This window comes from Cydia fagiglandana, chromosome 18, assembly GCF_963556715.1.
Source record: "Cydia fagiglandana chromosome 18, ilCydFagi1.1, whole genome shotgun sequence".
NCBI lineage: Eukaryota > Metazoa > Arthropoda > Insecta > Lepidoptera > Tortricidae > Cydia > Cydia fagiglandana.
The window spans coordinates 14,822,498-14,842,272 of record NC_085949.1 but is presented as its reverse complement, the minus strand read 5'-3'; the positions used below and the strand labels follow the sequence as shown (position 1 = coordinate 14,842,272).

The following is a 19,775-nucleotide window of genomic DNA, read 5'->3' as shown; positions in this document are numbered from 1 at the left end:
TATCTGCTAACTCTAGTAAGCATCGAGTGCTTAAATATGTACTACTCTTTTGCCCATAGGTAACAGTATCTAGCTGTATGCATTTTAGAGGCTCATCGGGATTGCTTCTCCACAATATATTTTGCAATTTGGCATGCATCGGATTAACATCAACACATCGAAACATGCGTCGTATGTCTGTGGAGAAGGTATAGTTGCCTAATCGGAACAAAAGCATTATGTCAAACAACTCTTTTTGTACCGGAGGTCCGTTAAGCAAAATGTCATTAAGCGATACCTTTTTGTTAGTTTGCAAGGAACAGTCAAAGACTACCCGGGTACGTGTAGTTTTGCTAGAGTCATTAATTACAGCATGATGGGATGCAAAGTATAGAGGATCATTCTCAAAATCCAATTGATTGAAGTCAATATAGTGCCCATGCTTCAAGTCCACATATTCATTGATGAACTTTTCATAATCTGATAGCAAATTTATATTTTTGTGCAATCTTTTTTCGAGGTTAAGGAACCTATAATAAGCCATATCAAAAGAGCTACCAAGCACATCATTGACCTCATTCAAAGGAACTTTCAAAGGCAAGTCAACCTGAAACTTGTTATTTTCTAACACCGTTGTGCTCTTAAAAGTATCTTCACACATTTGATGCTCCGACATGCGTTCACAAAAGGTTTCAGGTATGCTCTCTACATTCCAAAATCTTTGTAGACTGTCATTAAGACTTGAGTCACATTGTGTACATAAAAGCGTTACCTTACATTTGTCACTGGTTTGTTGTCGTGGTAAAGCCCCACCTATGATGTAGCCAAACTTTGTATTTACAACCGTCGGGTGTAGACTGGCTGGGTCTTCAACAGGCTGCGCAGACCGCTCCTGCTGACCCGGAACTGGCTCCAGAAGGAGGACCTGGAAAAATATGTCAGCACCTAGAAGTAAATTGATCTCAGATGGCTGATGGAAATCAGCATCAGACAGAGTGATCCCATCAGGTATATTAATAGCGTCCAATTTGATCGCATTTTGTGGCAGCTGGCATGTAATTTTTTCCATTACATTGCAATTCGCAGTGACTCGGTAAGGCATGGTCAAAGAATACACATCTAAAGGAATAGAATACTGTGTATCAGTACTTTTTCCTCCAGCACCAATTATGTTGCTGTTGTCCTTGCTTGGGGTCAATCCTAAAACATTTATTAATTTAGTGGTGGCTAAAGAGCTTTGTGAACAACAATCTAAAAGAGCTTTCACATGAACCTCACTACCTGTCCGTGAATAAAGCTTCACTCTGACTGTGGGCAATAGTACCCCATTATGCCCCAAGTTTGATATTAAAAAAACTTGGGGTTGGTTAGCCGAGTCCGGATGCAGTAAGGTATTATGAGCCTGTTTGCAAGTACTGCACCGGAAATGAAAGCGGCACTTTCCATTGTGTTTGTTTAGACAGACAGAGCATAGGTCATTATTTTTGCTGAAAGCTATCCTTTCACTACTAGTAAGCATTTTAAATTTGCTACAGTCAAACAGTCGGTGATTAGACTTACAATAACTGCAGGCAGGCGAGGCAGTCGCTGTCACATTCACCACTGCCTTGTGGTGAGACTTCCCGGGTGTGGGCGACGGCTCAGCATTCTCCAGTGCCAAGGCGCGTTTCTCCAAGTACAGCAGGAACTCGGTGACTGTGGGCTCCTCAGTGTCATCACGCTCCAATTGGTATGCCCGTGACGTGTAGGTGTCTAATTTACGGTACAAAATAGCCAATATAATAGGATTCCAATTATCCGTACTTACATTTAAATTCTTTAATGCAGATAAAGATTGTTTAATGCATGACATAAAATAGTATTAAGTTGTTCATACGTCAGTACATAAGCCTGCAATATACGCTTTAAGTGGTACTTAGTGCTTTTAACAGCAGCTTCGGCAAGACCAGCAAACACTGGTGAATAGCTTGGCACAAAGTGAAAGGCAATACGTTGCTGTGCCGCATAGGATTGCACCAGAGTCTGATGATCCTGTGATGCATTTAAATTGTACAGCTCAGCTAATTGGTTCTCTCCCCCCATGACATGGCCCATGGCCAGAATTGTTAAAGTATATCCTGGTGATGATAATAAGGTACGCGTTGTAGACCTCTTGGCACCTAATAAAAAGGTGTACAAACGATCTTTAAGCGGTTTTGCTGTGTTACCCATTGAATAATTTTCTATTGTATAAGTAAGCTTTTATGCATTGTGTTTTAATACAGCTTTAAGTTTGGACACTAAGTATGTCTAAATATGTGTGTAAGCTAAGTTTATAGTTTGACAAGGTTCTTGTTTCTTTGATTATAACTCTTAAGTGTTTGCAGGTAAACTGCTGCCTTGTTAACACTACTTAGAAGTTAAAGAGAGTACATTTAGTTCTCTTTCTTGCGTTTATCAACATATGCATTGTATTTGTTGTTATTTAGGTAATATTTCTTAGGATGATGTCAATAATATTGATTTTCTCTTGTTTTTTCTGTAGGATTTGAATAACGTTTAATAAGATGTTACTCTTTATTGTTTAGCCTTCATTGTAAACATAAGTTTCTTTAATTGGATTATACCATGATGCTGGGTAATGAGGTTATACCTATTTTAGTAGCAAATGATGGACTTATTATTATTTAAGGCGAAGGTTTCGGCCCGCCCCAGCATGTTGGCAAGTCCAACAGAAGACTAATTCCTTTTCATAGTTATCTATGGTATTGTTCTATCCTTGAATTATATTACCATGGGAACGAGAATAATTTATACTTCACATTACACCTAAATATGTAACTTGTGCTTTTGATAATATAATTATTTGTGACTATACAAGACGGTTTTAATTATCTTCGCCTCAACTGAACCGGCATTATCCACCTCACCGCTGAACAGTAATCACTTTATTGTACACAACACAGGTTTACAAAAATAAATTACAGTAATGGAAGTACAAAGGCGAACTTATCCCTATAAGGGATCTCTTCCAGCTAACCTTCGATTAGATGAGAGGAAAACTCCAGTCAGGTCAGATAGACAAACTTACGGGATGTACAGTAATATTTAGAAAAAGTAAACTAACGTATTGTCAACTCATAAAATACATAAATAATATTATCGAATAAAATACATAAAATACATACTAGCATACATACAATACAATACAATATATATATATATATATATATACACAAGTTTAAAGTAGAAATAAAGGTTAGTACTTAACCAGATCACGCTGATTGGAAAGCCAAAGCTTCTTCAGATTAGCCTTGAGTGACGCCACAGACTGGGACCGCCTGAGCGACAGGGGCAACTCGTTCCACAACTTCACAGCGCGCACCGTAAAAGAATTTGCATATGTTCGCGTCTTATTAGGCGGAATAGTAAGCGTGAGATTACAGCTAGATCGTAAACGGTGATCACTTCCTTCAGCCAGATAGCTAAATCTTTCCGTTAGGTAAGATGGGGAACGGGGGTTGAAGAGTATATTGAACAGCAACGACACGACATGCACATCTCTGCGTCGGCGGATCGGTAACCATTCGAGCTGGGAGCGAAAGTTGGAGACGTGATCATATTTACGGAGGCCAAATATATACTTGATGCAAACATTTTGTAAACGCTCAAGTTTATCCAGCAATTCCTCATTAAGGTCCAGATACGCAACGTCACCATAGTCTAGCAGAGGGAGCAAGAGCGAACGGGCAAGAGTCAGTTTAGTATGAAGTGGGAGAAAATTCTGCAGCCGTCGAAGAGAGTGGAGGGATCCAAAAACTTTTTTACTCACCTCAGCAACATGGGGAGACCAAGAAAGCGTCTGATCCATGGTGATACCCAAATTTCGGACAGTAGAGGAGAGAGGGATATTAGTCCCATCAAACAAAATGTCGGGTACCACCATGTCCGAAAGCTTGCTTACATAATAAGGACTACCAATTATAATCGCCTGCGACTTCCTAGCATTGATTTTCAAACCAAATTTGCACGCCCAGTCCCGTATGGATTTCAAATCAAGGTTGATTTGAGTAATCAATGAAGGAAGATCATCTATACTGGCCGCTGCATAAATCTGAAGATCGTCTGCGTAAAGATGGTATGATGATGTAAGTGCTTCGGTGATGCCATTAATAAAAATAGAGAAGAGAAGGGGAGAAAGCACTCCTCCTTGCGGGACGCCAGCGGTGAGCTCACACCAGTCGGACAGCTTGTCATCTACTCTGACCCGCTGGCGTCTGCCAGAAAGGTAGCTATGAAACCACGAGAGGGAAGTTTGTGAGATTTTTAGAGTGCTGAGTGTGCCTAGAAGGATGTCAAAGTCTACAGTGTCGAAGGCACTACTAAAATCAAGAAGAACAAGGACAGTTAGCTTTTTGCACTCTATATTAAAACGAATGTCGTCGGTAACTTTAACCAAAGCGGTGACTGTGCTATGCCCGGGGCGAAACCCAGATTGGAGAGGGTTAAACAATGAATTTTTATTAAGATGGGATTGCAGGCGACGGTTAACGAAATGTTCAATAATTTTTGATAGTATAGGAAGAATGGAGATAGGACGATATTGGGAGAAAGATGCTGGATTGGAGGTTTTTGGGAGAGGAATGACATGTGCATACTTCCAGGATGCCGGAAACGTGCCACTGGAAAGGGAGAAATTAATAATGTTAGAGATGATAGGAGAAATAAAATCCGCCACGAGCATGAGCATATCTACACTAAGGTTATCGTCACCGACGGCTTTCGTTTTAATAGTTTTGAGGATTGCTTGGGTCTCTTGTGCAGAAATACAGCCGAGTTCAAAAGGATCTACGCTGGCGTTGGTTGTAGAAGCTGCAAGAAGTGACAAGGTAGAATGTTTAAGGGAACGGTCTAGAGTAACTGGGGAAGTACTGAAGTATTGGTTAATGCCATTTATATCGAGGATACTGGATGAACTAGATTGAGATTTGCCCACCCCGAGTGATTTTAAGAACTTCCATAATTTAGCGGGGGGACATTCATCAATGGAACTGTGGATGTATCGACGTTTTGACTCCCTGCAGACCTTATTGCAGCGGTTACGTAACGATAGATACTTCTGACGATTACTATCTGAAGGGCTTTGTCGAAATTTTACGCGAGCTCGATCACGCTTGGCCATCTGCGTCTTATCGTATATTTATATTGAAGCAAAAACCTTTAGCGCAACAACACCATAAGTCATTTTGTTAAAGTGTTTAGTTAAATGTTAGAACATGATCTTTTATATATTAATGTGAGAAAGATGTTTGGGAATGCAAGTTTATTGACATTATATATATACATTATCTAAGAAAATTTCAATGCGCCACGAGAATAATCAGGATTTATTTAAATTAATGATATAAATAAGCTATTGTGTAAAAACTACTTTAGTGGTTTGGACGGAATTATGAGATAAAAAGTTAATAATACGTTATAGGAAGTGCTAAACTAGTGATTTAGGTTAAGAACTCATGCACAAAACGTTATTGTTGCCCTTAAAAGTTGGAAAAGTAATTTAAATTTTGTAGGTTATATACAATAAAATGGCGGTCAATGTTAAAAAGCAACGTGAACCGTTAAAATTCTAATATGCAGCATACGACTGTTATATATCTGATTAAGATACTTAAGTGAACCACTATAAAGTCCAAGTCGTTCTTTCGATACACTAGTGAACCTCTAAACAGTTATAAGGCATCTTGTGAACGTTTAAATAGCCGCTATACACACAGTCTCAATGGTAGTATAATAGGCTGCTTAGCGGTAAACATGTTCAGCGCTAAGCCGTATTATGCGCCACATGTGTTCGATTATACGTCTATTGGTTTCATAACAGTTCACTCGTTCTCCCTTATAATAAGTCAGCAAAATAAAAGCTGCTTTAGCGGTAAACATCTTCAGTGATAAGCAGTATTATGCGCCACATGTGTTTCATTTATAGGTCTATTGGCTTCATATTAGTTCACTCGTGCTCCCTTAAAAGTCAGCGTAATAAAAGCTGCTTAGCGGTAAACATGTTCAGCGATAAGCTGTATTATGCGCCACGTATGTTCCATTATACGTCTATTGGCTTCATAATAGTTCATTCATGCTTCCTTAAAAAGTCAGCGTAATAAAAGCTGCTTAGCGGTAAACACGTTCAGCGATAAGCTGTATTATGCGCCACAGGTGTTCCATTATGCGTCTATTGGCTTCATATTAGTTCACTCGTGGTCCCTTAAAAGTCAGCGTAATAAAAGCTGCTTAGCGGTAAACATGTTAAGCGAAAAGCTGTATAATGTGCCACATGTTTTCCATTATACATCTATTAGCTTCATAATAGTTCACTTGTGCTCCCTTAATAAGTCAACGTAATAAAAGTCCACAATTACCTCCTTATACAGCACATGGCGTAATTTTATCCACTAAACAGACCTTATAACGGTTAAAGCATTCGATAACCCTTAAAGCTGTATAGGTTCGTAGCAAATATACCTTAATATCACTCTTTGCGTATTAATGGTAGTTTTCAGAGCCGAAATGCAGCTTTTAATCAGCCCTAAGCTATATAAATATCACTGAAATCTATTATACAGCTGTAGGACCACGAGTGTGCTGTTATAAGTGTCTTAAGGTCTTCGCACATTACAACAACTCAACGGCGACTCGATTCTATGCCAAATATTGAAATTTAAGCCCTATGTCAGAATTTCTAGGTTTAATTTCAAAAAATATATTAAAGTAGTGTACGACGTGTGGTCTACGCGTCGTACACTAAAGGTCAACTCCGACACGTTTGCCACGCATTGACCACACGTCGTCCCCGCAACGACTATGCGTTTGCGACTGACGCGTGACGGGTAACCATTTGGCGGCCTAATTCGTTGACACCGCGTTGTCCACTCGTTGACAACGCATTGCCCACTAGTGACCATTGGGTGGATCAACTAGTTGACTACTCATCAAGAGTGTGAGTAGAGGTGCTGCCGAAGTGGCGTGGAGTTGATATAGTGTGCGAAGACCTTTAATACGCACAGAGCGTTAGATAGAACTAAAAGTGAGTAGTTATAGAGCTATCTGTGCTACTTGGGATATAATATACCTACCCGCAATATCATGCCACCAGCAACCAATAGTCACCAGATGGTTTACTAACATCGACGCATAAGATTCATAACTTCATAAGCAACACCAGAAAAATGGTAGATTGTTAACCAAGGGTTGAAAGGCACCCATTTCTGTCGAGGTAATTTGGCGCTCGAACGCAGTGAGTAGATTATATTATAGACTAGAGAATGATGAGATGAGTTTCTTCTTGTCGTCGTACAAAATGGAATTTTGATAGGGCATTTGGGGAAAAAACTTCTAAGATACAATGTTCTACATTTAGATTTTTAGATTGGTTAGAAATAGCAGTAAAATCAGCACAAGTTTGTAAATGGTAATCGCAGTGAATATCTCGAAACTGGTAACTAGATAGGAAACCGGGATAAGTAATTTATAGCCTCAGCAGCTGCGTTCGTGTCCCCGGCCCGTTACCGAGATGGAGATTTGTACAAATATGAATGGTTGAATAGGTCCGATCTACGATATCGCTGCAAGCCACAGCATCCGTGAAATTGCGCGATAAGACATAAGTTCTGGCGGTTACGTCGCAAAACTTATCGTCAACTGTGCTGTAGGAAATACGGCTTAAATATGCAAGAACTGCAAGGGTATTATGGTCTATGATATGATATTAAGTATATAGCGCTCATTTCTTTGCTAACGCTCTCATTCTCTCTGGCAATTATTCCTATGCCATCCGTCTAGTCTTTTTCCACTTTACCCTACTAGACATTTTAGCTTCAGATACATTGCAGCTTTCAATTTCTTTCTGATGAAGGCTGTGTTCAATAAGTTCAGATCCCACCTACCCCACCTACTCTCTTGTTGCCTCGGCAACGTCGTGTACTCCACAGCTTCGTCTTTTACTAACGTGAGGTGTCTCTACGTTTACGTAAAACACATACATAAACTTTGGAAGCCGGGAAGTCAGTTATTGCCTAACGAGTTTTGTTTTCCCACCCCGAAGGCCTAAGACCTAATTATCTGTGAAAATCAGTTGCATTACTTTAGAATGTAGACTTACAATGAAGCGTTAATTCGAGGTCTATATACAGTGAACACGATTCCAAAGACTATATACTTCAGAAATTGTGTATTGTCATGCTTTCCATTCATACTAAACTAGTGGTCGATTCATGTAAACATTGTCCAACTACACCATAAATTGTATTTTAATTAGGTGTCATAGTTTGTGTAGAAAGTGTAATGGTAGAGACAAATGTACTAAACGATAAGATATACTACACTTGTGCATATTTTAGACTCAGTATTGAATAGTCGGATGTCTTTTTGAGAGATATGTCACAACTGACTAGTTGTCTGCAAGGATATGTAATGCGTTGTAAATAATATGTGCATACATTTGGATTTAAACACGAATCGGATATGAATGTATCATTTTCATTCAGTCGTTCACCTTTGTTTTATTAGAAGGGCTAGTTGCAGTTTGCTCTACGTCAGTTTGGTGATTTATAGGTTTATCTTTAACACATTTAAGAGCAATCAAAATGGGTCCGTTGCCCGTTTTCATCGTCATTGAGTTGATATTGCTGTACTTCTCAGTCCAGTCCTACATGAGAGTTTTGAGATGAGAAATAATATATTAGATACAGAAAAACTCTTCATTATGTATTATGTTATTTACATTTTACTTTTAGACTTGTTTTAGACATGTATTATGTTATTTATAATACGTTTAGACTTACACGTTTGTATTGTGTTTGTTGTGTTGTTAGAGACTTCTCTACTACACAATACAAAAAATATTGTTTTCTTCCACTAGTCATTTGCCATTCGTATTTCAATTTAAGTACGTACCCTACGTACTAATTGGTTAGTTTTAGTCATTTTCCAACCCAAAACAACCTATTTAGGCGAAGCAATTTTTAGCCAATCAAGCCAGGGCCCGTAGCCAAGATGACAACAGTTTATCAACACCGATTGAAAAATAAAGATGTATCGGGACGTTACTTCTTACACTTTGTATACTTACTTGACTTGATTTTCACTTGGCTAGGTCGCGCACTGCCCCAGAAAACCGTATTACTTTGATCTTATGTTACGACTTCACTGATTTCAGTTTGAGTTTTTTCTGTAATTATTATTTTGTGTTTCAATGTAAATATGAGACTTTATTATTTCAATTTATTTTCCCTAAAGTCTTATAGGAAATAATCGTTAGATTTTCCTGTTTTTACGTCCTGAACATGAAGTGTTTTGCTCGAGACCTCAACTAGTTTACAGTCCAGTTTATACCAATTATCTGCTTTGTCTTGCAATATATTTAGTTCAAACGGCATTAATAATAAAGTAATCTTTTTAATTTCGCTCTCCTATTATGTATTCATTACGATTGCCAGAACCTCCTAACGATTTCAGTTCTCCGAAACAGAGTTCAGTACTACAGATAAGTTGAACACTTGCCAACTTTCAGACCCAAGTCCCAGCTATCGTAACCTTCAGCAAAAGTCGATACAATTCACAGCCAAAATATTTACCAGTATGTCGCTGAAATTCATGATTCACAGAATCTGAAAAACTGGAAAACGATTTGGCGTTGCAAGCGGATTGTTGGAATAGTTATGTACTTGAGGCGTTTCAGTTGTGTGCTGATTCTCGCGCGTGCGCGGTGCGGCTAGTCGCTATACAAAACCGGCCGCGGGCCGCGATCTGAGTCAGTCTGATATTAAAACACATACTAGAAGCCCGCGTTCGCGCTCGACACAGCCTTCGTATGAGTCATACCTTATCACTGACAACCGTAACGTACCGCGCCTGAACTTTGCAAAACTTTTCTGTGTTGTTTTGAACGGTTTTTGAGAATCCAGCTTCATGTCTCAGCGAGTGCCGTATTACTACAGCGAACAAGACGATAGTAGTCTTATGTTCGCGACAATGTTCGAATACCAGAATGATGAATACAGCAAGCCAGTGGTGAGTTTGATAATTAAGTGCTATGTGGGGTAAAATCTGCATATGGAAGAATTCGGATATTTGCTAGAACAATGGCCACATATTTATGGCCCGAAAAAAGTTTCCCCGAACTTTTTTGTACGCTGATTTTAGCTAACTTTGCTCTCCGTTATCACCGTATCCTAATTTATATGTGAACAGATTTAAAAGTTAAATCTTTGTCAGTGTTCATTTTCTAATGTCTTAACTTATTACGCGTGTTACCAAATATTTTGCAATAAGTATGTAGTTCAGAAAGTTTCGAGAATCTGTTTTCAAACTTCCGCGTTTGTTGTTATTCGTCTTGAATAAAGTTATCGCTAGTTAATGATAATGAATGTAGGAATTAAGTGTTGCATTGTTTGCGTAATTAGTGGTCGAAAAACAAGAACACTTGTGGACTAATAAATGTTTAATAGTTCCACCAATAGTGTTCGCATATTGGTCTGTCATTTGGAGTACCTTACGCCATTGCTCCCGTCCGCGTGTGATAAGGATAAGATTAATATGTGCGTTTCTTTCTAACCGTGACGTCATCGGCCCATTATTTCTCGGAAAACGGTCGAAGACCTTGCCTTTTCAACCGTCGCTTTTATGTTTTAAATGTAAATACGTTCATTTATAACAATTTACATGGAATATGTTTACTTCTTCGAAGCAATTCATTTTCATCGAGTCTTTATTTTTTTTAAAGCTTCATCGCCATTCTCACAGATGGCGCTACGTTTACAATATACGTCGTATCATGTTGTTCAAAACATGCGCAATGTTTTTTTCTACCTTCAAACTTATCGGTTTTAACGATATCGCAGTCTTACCAAGATTAGCTTGTCTTGTTTACACTTCTAATCTAGTTATTTACGTCTCGGAAATCATGGAAAACTTTTCTAGAAAAATCACTTGTATCAGATTTAAACTAGTCAATAGGTTTACAAATGACATGTTAGCACTTGTCGGGTTTTCTCACTTTCTCTGTCCCTGCTCACGCCACCAGACGTCACGGCCACGGTGACGGTGACGTCAATGCGTCGTCCCCACTACGGCGATTCCTCGAACTCGGCATCTTGACCTCGATTGCTTTAACTTAACTTTTGGAAATTTGCGCCTTGATTACTTTCCTTATGTGAAAAGTTCAATACTTCGTCTTATGGCTCCGCGTTGCAAGATTTACCTTTACGTTGCGTCAGTTCAGAGGGTAAATGTTTTGCTTACGCAATTGTCAGCTTGATTGGGACATGCTTAATTACCACTGTAGACTCTTGGTTTGACTGTGATCTGCAGCAAAATGTTGTACTTATGTGTGTGATAAAGTCCGGTGTAAACGGTGTTACGGGATGAGCTGTGCTGACTAGGGAGACTGCTATGTGATGTTTTTTATCCCTAAACAATGGCTGCCATTTTAAGTTTCTCTGCATGAAGGAGGTTGACGAAGATTATTTGTTCATATGCCGTATGTCTTTACATACAAAATCTAAACTAGAGGTGTATGGATGGGAAGTAACTACGCAATAGTTCAAATGAGAAAACTTCAATTGGAAGGAATGCAATTGCCTTTCTTAAGGGTATTGGTCTATTGTTTTAAGTAAATACATAACGCCATGCCATTAGTAGACTGATAGTTTAAAAGTCAATCTCCTTTTAATAGACTCGTATCAGTTGTGGTAAGCCAAGTGATTCAGCTTTGTTTGTTAATGCCACTTGTCACACCATAATGGGCCTACTACTTATACTTAATACCCATTCCCATTCTAAAGGATATGTTTGCATTTGAAACTTCACTGTTCATATATCCTTATTCAAGTTATCGACTCGTTAGTAATACGAAAACAGGACCATTGTTTTTATTTGCGTCACTGACCACAGGATGATTTGCGTAAACTCGTTGTTATTGCAAAGTATGAATGAAATCCTTGGGTTTTACCAGTATTTTCCAGCCTAGTGAAAAAACCATGTCCATTATAAATGGATTACCTCATAACGAGGTAAACTGTCCCTCGCAGGTATCGAAGCCATTAGTAGAATACGTTAAGCTTTTAAATCTGGAATGCACTCTAGCATTGCATATTGTCTCGATCTTTTTAGCGATCTGATAAACAAGACAGTTTGCGCAAGAGCACAACCGGATTCGCCGATCGGCGCCGACGTCGGGCAACCTTTGCTGCGAAACGTCGAGTCCGGCTAACTTGACCCACTTTGCGTTGAGCAATTTCTCCTATATCCGCGCGCGTTCTACGAACTCCTTCATGTTGGGGAAACCCCCCACGCAACGCGGCTGGACGCACGTACAACACCTTAGTTAGTGCTTCTGGGCATTTTCCGCAAATCGACAACAATTGTGCCTATTTTGCGTGAAACGAGGTAGCGCTATTCTAATCACCCCAGCTCCTCCATGAAGCTTAGCAATGTTTTCAGGTTGCTGACTACCGCTTTTAGTGTGCTAGGAGTCCCTAGGTATTTGCTCCTTTATACTTCTACCTGTACGTACAACTCCTTGTTGGGTGTTTTAGAGTGTTGCTCCCATTACTGCCCCCAGGAAACCAGATAGCAGCCATTAGAAAACTCATTCAATTGTCTACCGTATTCTCACGTAACAAATTCCAAATTCAAAATGGTTTTCAAACGGCTGTTAGTGTGTGTTGAGATAGAATAGGTGTTATGAATATCGTCGGTATCATAAGGATCTATCATGTCTGTCGATGATATTGACAAACATATGTTAAAAGTCTTTGGCAGTATTTCTAAAACCCAAGCCAAGGGACCTTCTAAATCATCACAATAAACACTTAATACAAGAAAATGATTAGCATTATCGCGATTTCTCTTGCGTTCTTGAGGAATATCAGGAATATGTTTTGGATTAATAAAACTCATTAAGTTAATACTGAACGTTGCGTTTTCTGTGGAATAGTTAATGAGTTAACAGGTGATACCATTGATAGTGATAACAGATAAGCTAACAATTGTTCAAAGGGCATGAAAAAAATTACCTTAACTCTACGGAGGTCATTCATTTATCAAAAGGAATACCTATATCTTTAATTAAAAGGAAGTATGTTTTACTAGAAACCTATTAAGAAGGGGTATATTGTCAAGCAATGGTTAAAATTTAGAAAAACTTCGCTTTTTAATAGTGACTTTCATGGAGGAAAAGACGTTCTAGCAAAATTACTTATCCCAGTGTATTTTCTAAACATCATGAATGGTAGGAAGAGCTCTTAAGTAACATTCGGAAATCTTAATTAATTTTAACTATACATTGTCAAGTATATTGATACGCTAAGCAGATTTAAGTAATGATTGACCCCGGCAGATGTTTGATTGTCCGACACCTAGTAAATGATTCCAGCTAATACGGCCCGGATGTGGACAATTTGCTCTAGTTACATACCTAATTGACGGAGTTGTCTGATATGGAACCAAGGAGACGTCTTTTGATAGCTCTTGGAGGCAAATTGACTAAGCCTAGTCAGTGTTATTCCCAGTAGTTAACTGTCTTGTTACCACCTGCTGGTAACAGGAAACTATTAGTTACTACTACATTGGTGATAAATACTTACTGGGAGTTTTTGGGAGTGATGATTTGTCTTATATCTACAGACAGTGGCTTTACGTTGTAGGTAGGTACTTACATAGATGAACGTAGTTGAGGTTTTCTGTCTAATATTATTGTGTATGTTGTGTTGTTTCTGGTAGTAACGCCGAAGCTGCGCTGTGTTAACAATATTAACAAAGCGTAGGTATTTTCAGAAAAATCTTTAAAAAGTCCACGTGCATAAGATGTGACAGCCTTGGAGTTGCAAACTGATCGGTGACCATCGACCATCGGGTGTGACTCATTTATGATCTTGGCCATCAACATCAATGTGGTATTTAACAAAAAGAGTGCAAAGGTCTGTGAATCAGGTCAGATAATTAATTAAATATTGACAACCTTTCTCACTCTGTACATTGTCAGAAATAATGCCCGTATTATCGCGTTACATCAACATTAAGACAGTGGATTGCGTAGCAGATAGCATTCTGCGAAAGATGAGTCACCGCCTAGAGCATCGGAAGTAAATCGTTAGCGAACACAAAACAACGATGACACGGGCGATGTAATGACCAGTTTATTGGCCTGGCATCTTGCACACCTGTCAGTTTAAATTTGTTGACCGAGATTGGTAACAATATTTTGTAAGAATAGGTATTAATTTTCTTTAACGTTTAATTAGCGTCGCTTGTTTGCAAGAATATAACGTAGACTACCTACTGTATTTTATTTTGATAGCTTTAAAGAGTAAAGATATATTTTTTGTTACGGGAAGTTGATCCTCTTTTTATTTCTTTTCTTATTTAGTTTTGGTTCTTTTGTAAATATTACCATCAGTGATTATTATTAATGCTCGGTATATGGGTATTTTTATGTGCCGAGGTGATATGGACCAGTCAAAAAGTAGATTTTTACTTCGTCTTAGACCGTTCTCTCTTTGTTAAATATTTATTTAACCTACTTTTTCTACAAAAGTATGATTTATTCCACCACTAAATTTCAAATATGAACCAAAACTTCGTCAAGCTTCAACAACAATATGCTCCTGATTATTTCAAAAGACAAAAGGTAGCTCCGAATACCAAACTCAAATCAGCTTTCACGCAAACTTACAGTAGTAAAGTTCCAAGTGACTTCTTTACGACCACTCGACCAGATAACCACAGCAACTGTCCCTCCAACCATTACGTAAAGTGTTTCTATTGTCTACAATACATTACTTCTGACACGCACTCAGCTGTACCTGATAACTTTTTTAGGGAAATAATTAGGTAATCGTCCATGTAGAGAAAGAATTTTAAGAACTTCTCTAGTAGCGACATACCAACATGTCAACTTTTTGTCGTGTTTTTTGTTTCTTTTCTAAACATGCTTTTGGATTTTAAACTCCAATAAATCTTAATCATTATACTTGAGGATTAGGGTTGTTATCCGGTTCGTAACCCTGAAAAGGAAAAAAAAAATAAACAAAAGGAGCTCAGCTAAACAAAATGACATGGGTCATTTGTCTATCTCTGCACTGAAAACATCAGTCGTGCCCGACAAAGAAGGAAACAAAGAGCGTATCTTGGAAGGGAATTCATCTTAGCTGCGTCTTTTCATGTCTAGGGCGGGAAGTATCTGTAGAGTCGTAATTCCGAGGCGCAGCTTTGTTGGCCGTGGTAGCACTATGTCACCGCGCCTGCGCGCTGTCTGCTGTCAAACCATAACCAACCTCCCACGTTGACGAACATTATCGCCCTGCTGATTTCCCTTGTAATTCGCTTCTTTATTGCCCCTCGGAAGGTCTGTTTATCGGTTGGGCTTTCACGTTTTTTGTTGGCGTGTTGAAATGGATTTTCTACGGTCTTTAATAATGTCATTTAAATAAATGCTTTTAGATTAATAATGATGCAAATTAATTCTGGGGAAGGCATATCCTTAGTTTTGAATACAATTATTGCCTTCGTATGTTATGTTGTGTTATGCCTATTAGATAGAATGAGGAATATCTTTGTGTAATTAACTCCAAAATAAATTAAGTACACTTTGTGACGTCCTTTAGTTATATTCAATTATTTTATTATAATTAAATTCAAAGCTGTTAATAATACAGTATCATTTACGGAAAAAGCTTCCTGTTTATACAGTCCAATCGAACATTATGTATAAATGTTTACATTTATCACTGTCGGTTAGAATTCTGTATAAATTATCCTCGAGTGTGAGAATAATAGGTCACTCCGATGCACATTCCAAATGTAAAGTAATGGAAAGTAAAATGATTCTAAAAGGTCAAAAAATATGTCGTTGATTGATGCGCGGTCCGAGTATCGTACCTTAAGCTACGCTCGCTTACCGGACAAATATATGCTATATTCTGTACAAGTTATTTGAACGATATTTAACGGCTCTTTTATCTCCTATTGTAACTTTATTCTTGGTACAAAACTCGCCAATTTTACCGCCTTTATTACCACTTAATTCTTTGTTTACCTGCAACAGAGACGTCCCAAACGGCAATTCGAGACCCTTCTTTGAAATACAAAGGGAAGCGAAAATATAGCTGTGGCTTTTTGTCGGAATTCACAAAAGTGTCCCGTGGGTTATTGGAACGGTACTCGATATTGCATCGTCGGCTTCCGAAAAGATGGCCTGGGAGGTCCGTTATTAGGGTGTCGAAGCTTGCCGACCTGGACGGTGACTCATCATATCGGCTCGGTCTGCATTCCACACCACCGGACATTCTACACGTGCCTTTTTTAACCATATCTCTACTTACTTAATTAGAACACCTGGTTATTATAATATAACAAATATTATTTAGAAAATATTAAACAACCTATTATACTCAGTTAAAACAAAGGCATTACCGCGAACTTAATTTTCTTTGTTTCACAAAGCAATAATAATTACGTCACAGTAATAAGCATGGAACTGATATTTACAGCAGCTGCTAAGTCCTTGTTCCGATTATGGACAAGAATCGTGCCCGCGGCTCTTTGGATTACTAACATTTTCTATGTTTCCGCCTCGCCTTATTAAAAGATGTCATGCACGTGCATTACATCATGAACATAAAATGTAACAAGGACTACGTTTGTTTAACTGCATACTGATGTGCTTGGTAATGTGGTAGTTTTTTCCTTGCGCTGCTAAGCTATTGGTTACGCTACTTACGCTTTTACACAAAAGATTATACGCGTACATAATACGAGTATGTACTGTGTAGAATAGACAAATGTGTTTGATATTGGTAATAATATGGATCGTAACATACTAATATAACACGTACATGTTTTAATAGTGTCGAAGGTGTTTTTGCTTCATTATGATAACAAACGTTCTTGGAATTCGATTATTATAATTATTATCCACCATAATCGCTGGGAGGTTCACATGTCAGGTCATTCGAGCATGACACGTTTGAAATATTTATCAGAAATGAGATCGATTTGGCTATCCTAGCTTAATCCTCAATACAAAGAGCATCATACGCGTGGATTGAATGCCCGCCTACTACAAAAATTGTGATAGACGGCACAATAACCTCGCCACCAATACCGACGCCATTATTTAATGAACCCTCGTCAGATGAAAAGGTCAAATTGTTTGAAAAGATTAATCTCATAATAAATGTGGGCCTAACCAGACCAGATTTTTGGTTGATGTTGAGTTATGTGACACAAATATAAATATTTTAACGGACACAATGGACGGTAAACTTTTTTATGCTGTGCTCAATCATCTTGTTCTGTAAAGGGCTTTGATTGTGATTTTATATGTCCGAGAATTTAAAGGTAAATGAAGAGGAATCGCTGGACAGAGTAATTCTTTCATGCGGCATAAATTGTTCGTTTGAAGCATCATTTACACGGGCAAGCCGGCCGAGAGTAATGCACTCGTAAATGTTTACGACTGCGGCTTCAACTTCAATGTTATTTGAATATTTTTTACCAGATTCCTCCCATACACCATCACGTGGGTTATACGACGCGAACTTTTTATTGACGAGCAATATTTCAACTTAACGACATTCCGTTTGCATGGAATTTTGTTACGTGGAAATTCACTGTTGAGCGGAACAATATTGTTAAGTTTAATTGTTAACTGTAAATAATTTTGCTATGTCTACTCATTAAAATGTTACGATTTAACTGGACAGGTATTAAGAATTACATGGCGTGGTCATTAGGCTAGAAATCATTAACAGTCCGCCACGGCGTAACTCCTTTGTCCACAATATTTAACAAGTGTACGGTTGCTGGCCAATGAGCGTTTGAGCATCGAAATTAATCTGTTCCGAATGGCCGCATGTTTGCCATTCTCGGAATCCAATTTTGTATTTTACCACTCCTACGCAGTTCGTAAATCAAATTGAACGAATAAAAGGTCACTTCATTTTAAATTGACTCCCCTTGTACATTAATGGTAATTTTTCTGTTTGGCCCTATGGGTGACTGGTAGAGAATGCCACGAAGCATTAAGTCTGCCTTTTGTAATTGATGTGCAATAAAGTTTAATATAAATCAAATTAATAAACCGATATTACCTACCCATGTTTTTCCCCCATCCAGACCTTACTTGGATCCAGACTTTTAATGTTGATGTATATAGGTACCTATAGTACAATTTTTTCTGAAGTAAATATTTACGAACATCTTTTTAAAGTTAAACGTTCAGTAAATAGATTAACTGATAATTTTCCTCAATCGCTCTCTGTCTTTGCTGCGGTCGAGCGGTCTAGTCTGCACATGCAACTTGACGTTCCAGTATTTTTTTCCTTTCAGTATTACTGGAAATGAAATCCATATAATGACATAACATATTATTTGGCTGGTTTACCTTCATTTTTGAGCGTATTAAGTAAGTTTAATCTAAGAAGATTAATGTAACGTAGGATAGAGTGAGGGGGAGTTCTTTTCAACGACTAATAAAACATTTAATGACTGGATAATTTTAATATAAAAATGCGGGCTCCTATATGTCCACATGATAGAAACTCCCCTTTTATGTTTCCAAGTCGTTAAAGGTCAAAGTTTTGCCTATTTGGTATACCGTGAACCACTTAGAACCGCTGCAATGGTTATACTGCATAAACCAGCTAAGTTATGGGCAATAACTCTTTATACTGTGGATTTCATGGAGCTGCCGCTTTCGTTTTGCGGTTTTGAGCAAGAGGTCGGTGCTGTATTGAGATTAACCTTAGCGGGGCGAAAGCAATTACCCTATTTCGACACTGCTACATAGGTGGGCACGGGCCAGGCCCGGCGGCTCGGCTGCTCGTGCCCGACAAGCTCGCACTAATTCAATTATTCCGTTTATGTGGTGAGCGGATCGCGTTGCATATTGAATTTCTGCCGGCCGCGCTGCGAACCCAATTAGGAGGACTCTAAAAAGGTTCAGCGTTTGTTCGCGCCTCATTGTTCTCTTATATCTGGGCTGCCGTTTCGAAATCGCCGTTTCCTCGTCTTTTTAAGGAGTGGAAAGTTGATTTTCTGTTGTGCAGTTTTGAAATTGCGTGGGTGCATTGCGAGGGGGCCCGTCTGGCGGTGGCGAGGGTGTGCTCGGTGCAGCGGCGCCGGGTCCCCACCGCCGTAGGCGTCGCCGGGGGGCGTCGCGCCAGGCTTATCAGACGGCGGCGGGGCCGGCGCGCGAGCCTCACTCCACGGTCTACCGCTGACCGCGCGCCTGTGTTCGCTGGCTCGGCTTTATCTAACAAAACCTTTGTCCAGTCGAGGCGTAATATTCGCACTCCGCGCGTAGTTTCCGAGGGGTTTTCCGACGCGGCCCGACATCTGTCACTCGATTGTTTTCGTTGCGCGCACGCGTACCGTTTGTTTGTATCAGGTTTCGACAAGTTTTGTGAAGTTTTTTGTACTGAAATTGTATACATTGTGATTTGTGTTGTGTTTTGGGATTGCAGTTAAAGGGATTTGGTAAGTTTCAATATTTTAAAACAACTTCGGATCTTTGTTTGTGTTATTGCGTGGGGCTTCCCCAATGTGAGTTGTTATCTTCCTTCATTTTAGTTTGCACAGAATTGCATCATTATCGTAAATTTTCTAGAATTTTTACCCTGATTGCCTCTAACCACGTGTCCTGTTATCGGTCACCTGACGTAAAAATATTTGCTTATTTTTTTCGTCACGGTGACTTATTTTTAGCTTACAGTTTCTAGTATATATCTTGACATACTCTCACGTAGACTTTCCTGATAAGC

General features: G+C 38.9%; 1 protein-coding gene across 3 annotated transcripts in view; it reads left to right on the top strand.

Moving 5' to 3' along the window:
- LOC134673218 (transcription factor kayak) overlaps positions 1-19,775 on the top strand; it is a 57,415-nt gene that overhangs the window by 13,867 nt on the left and 23,773 nt on the right. Inside the window, exon 1 of one of the 3 annotated variants that reach the window (XM_063531166.1) lies at positions 9,775-10,023. The exons of the other annotated variants lie outside the window; for them this stretch is intronic. Within the exon in view, the coding sequence (XP_063387236.1) occupies positions 9,922-10,023 (102 nt within the window). The 5' untranslated portion in view covers positions 9,775-9,921. Of the gene's footprint in view, positions 1-9,774; positions 10,024-19,775 lie in introns of those variants that run through there. 3 annotated transcript variants of the gene reach the window in all.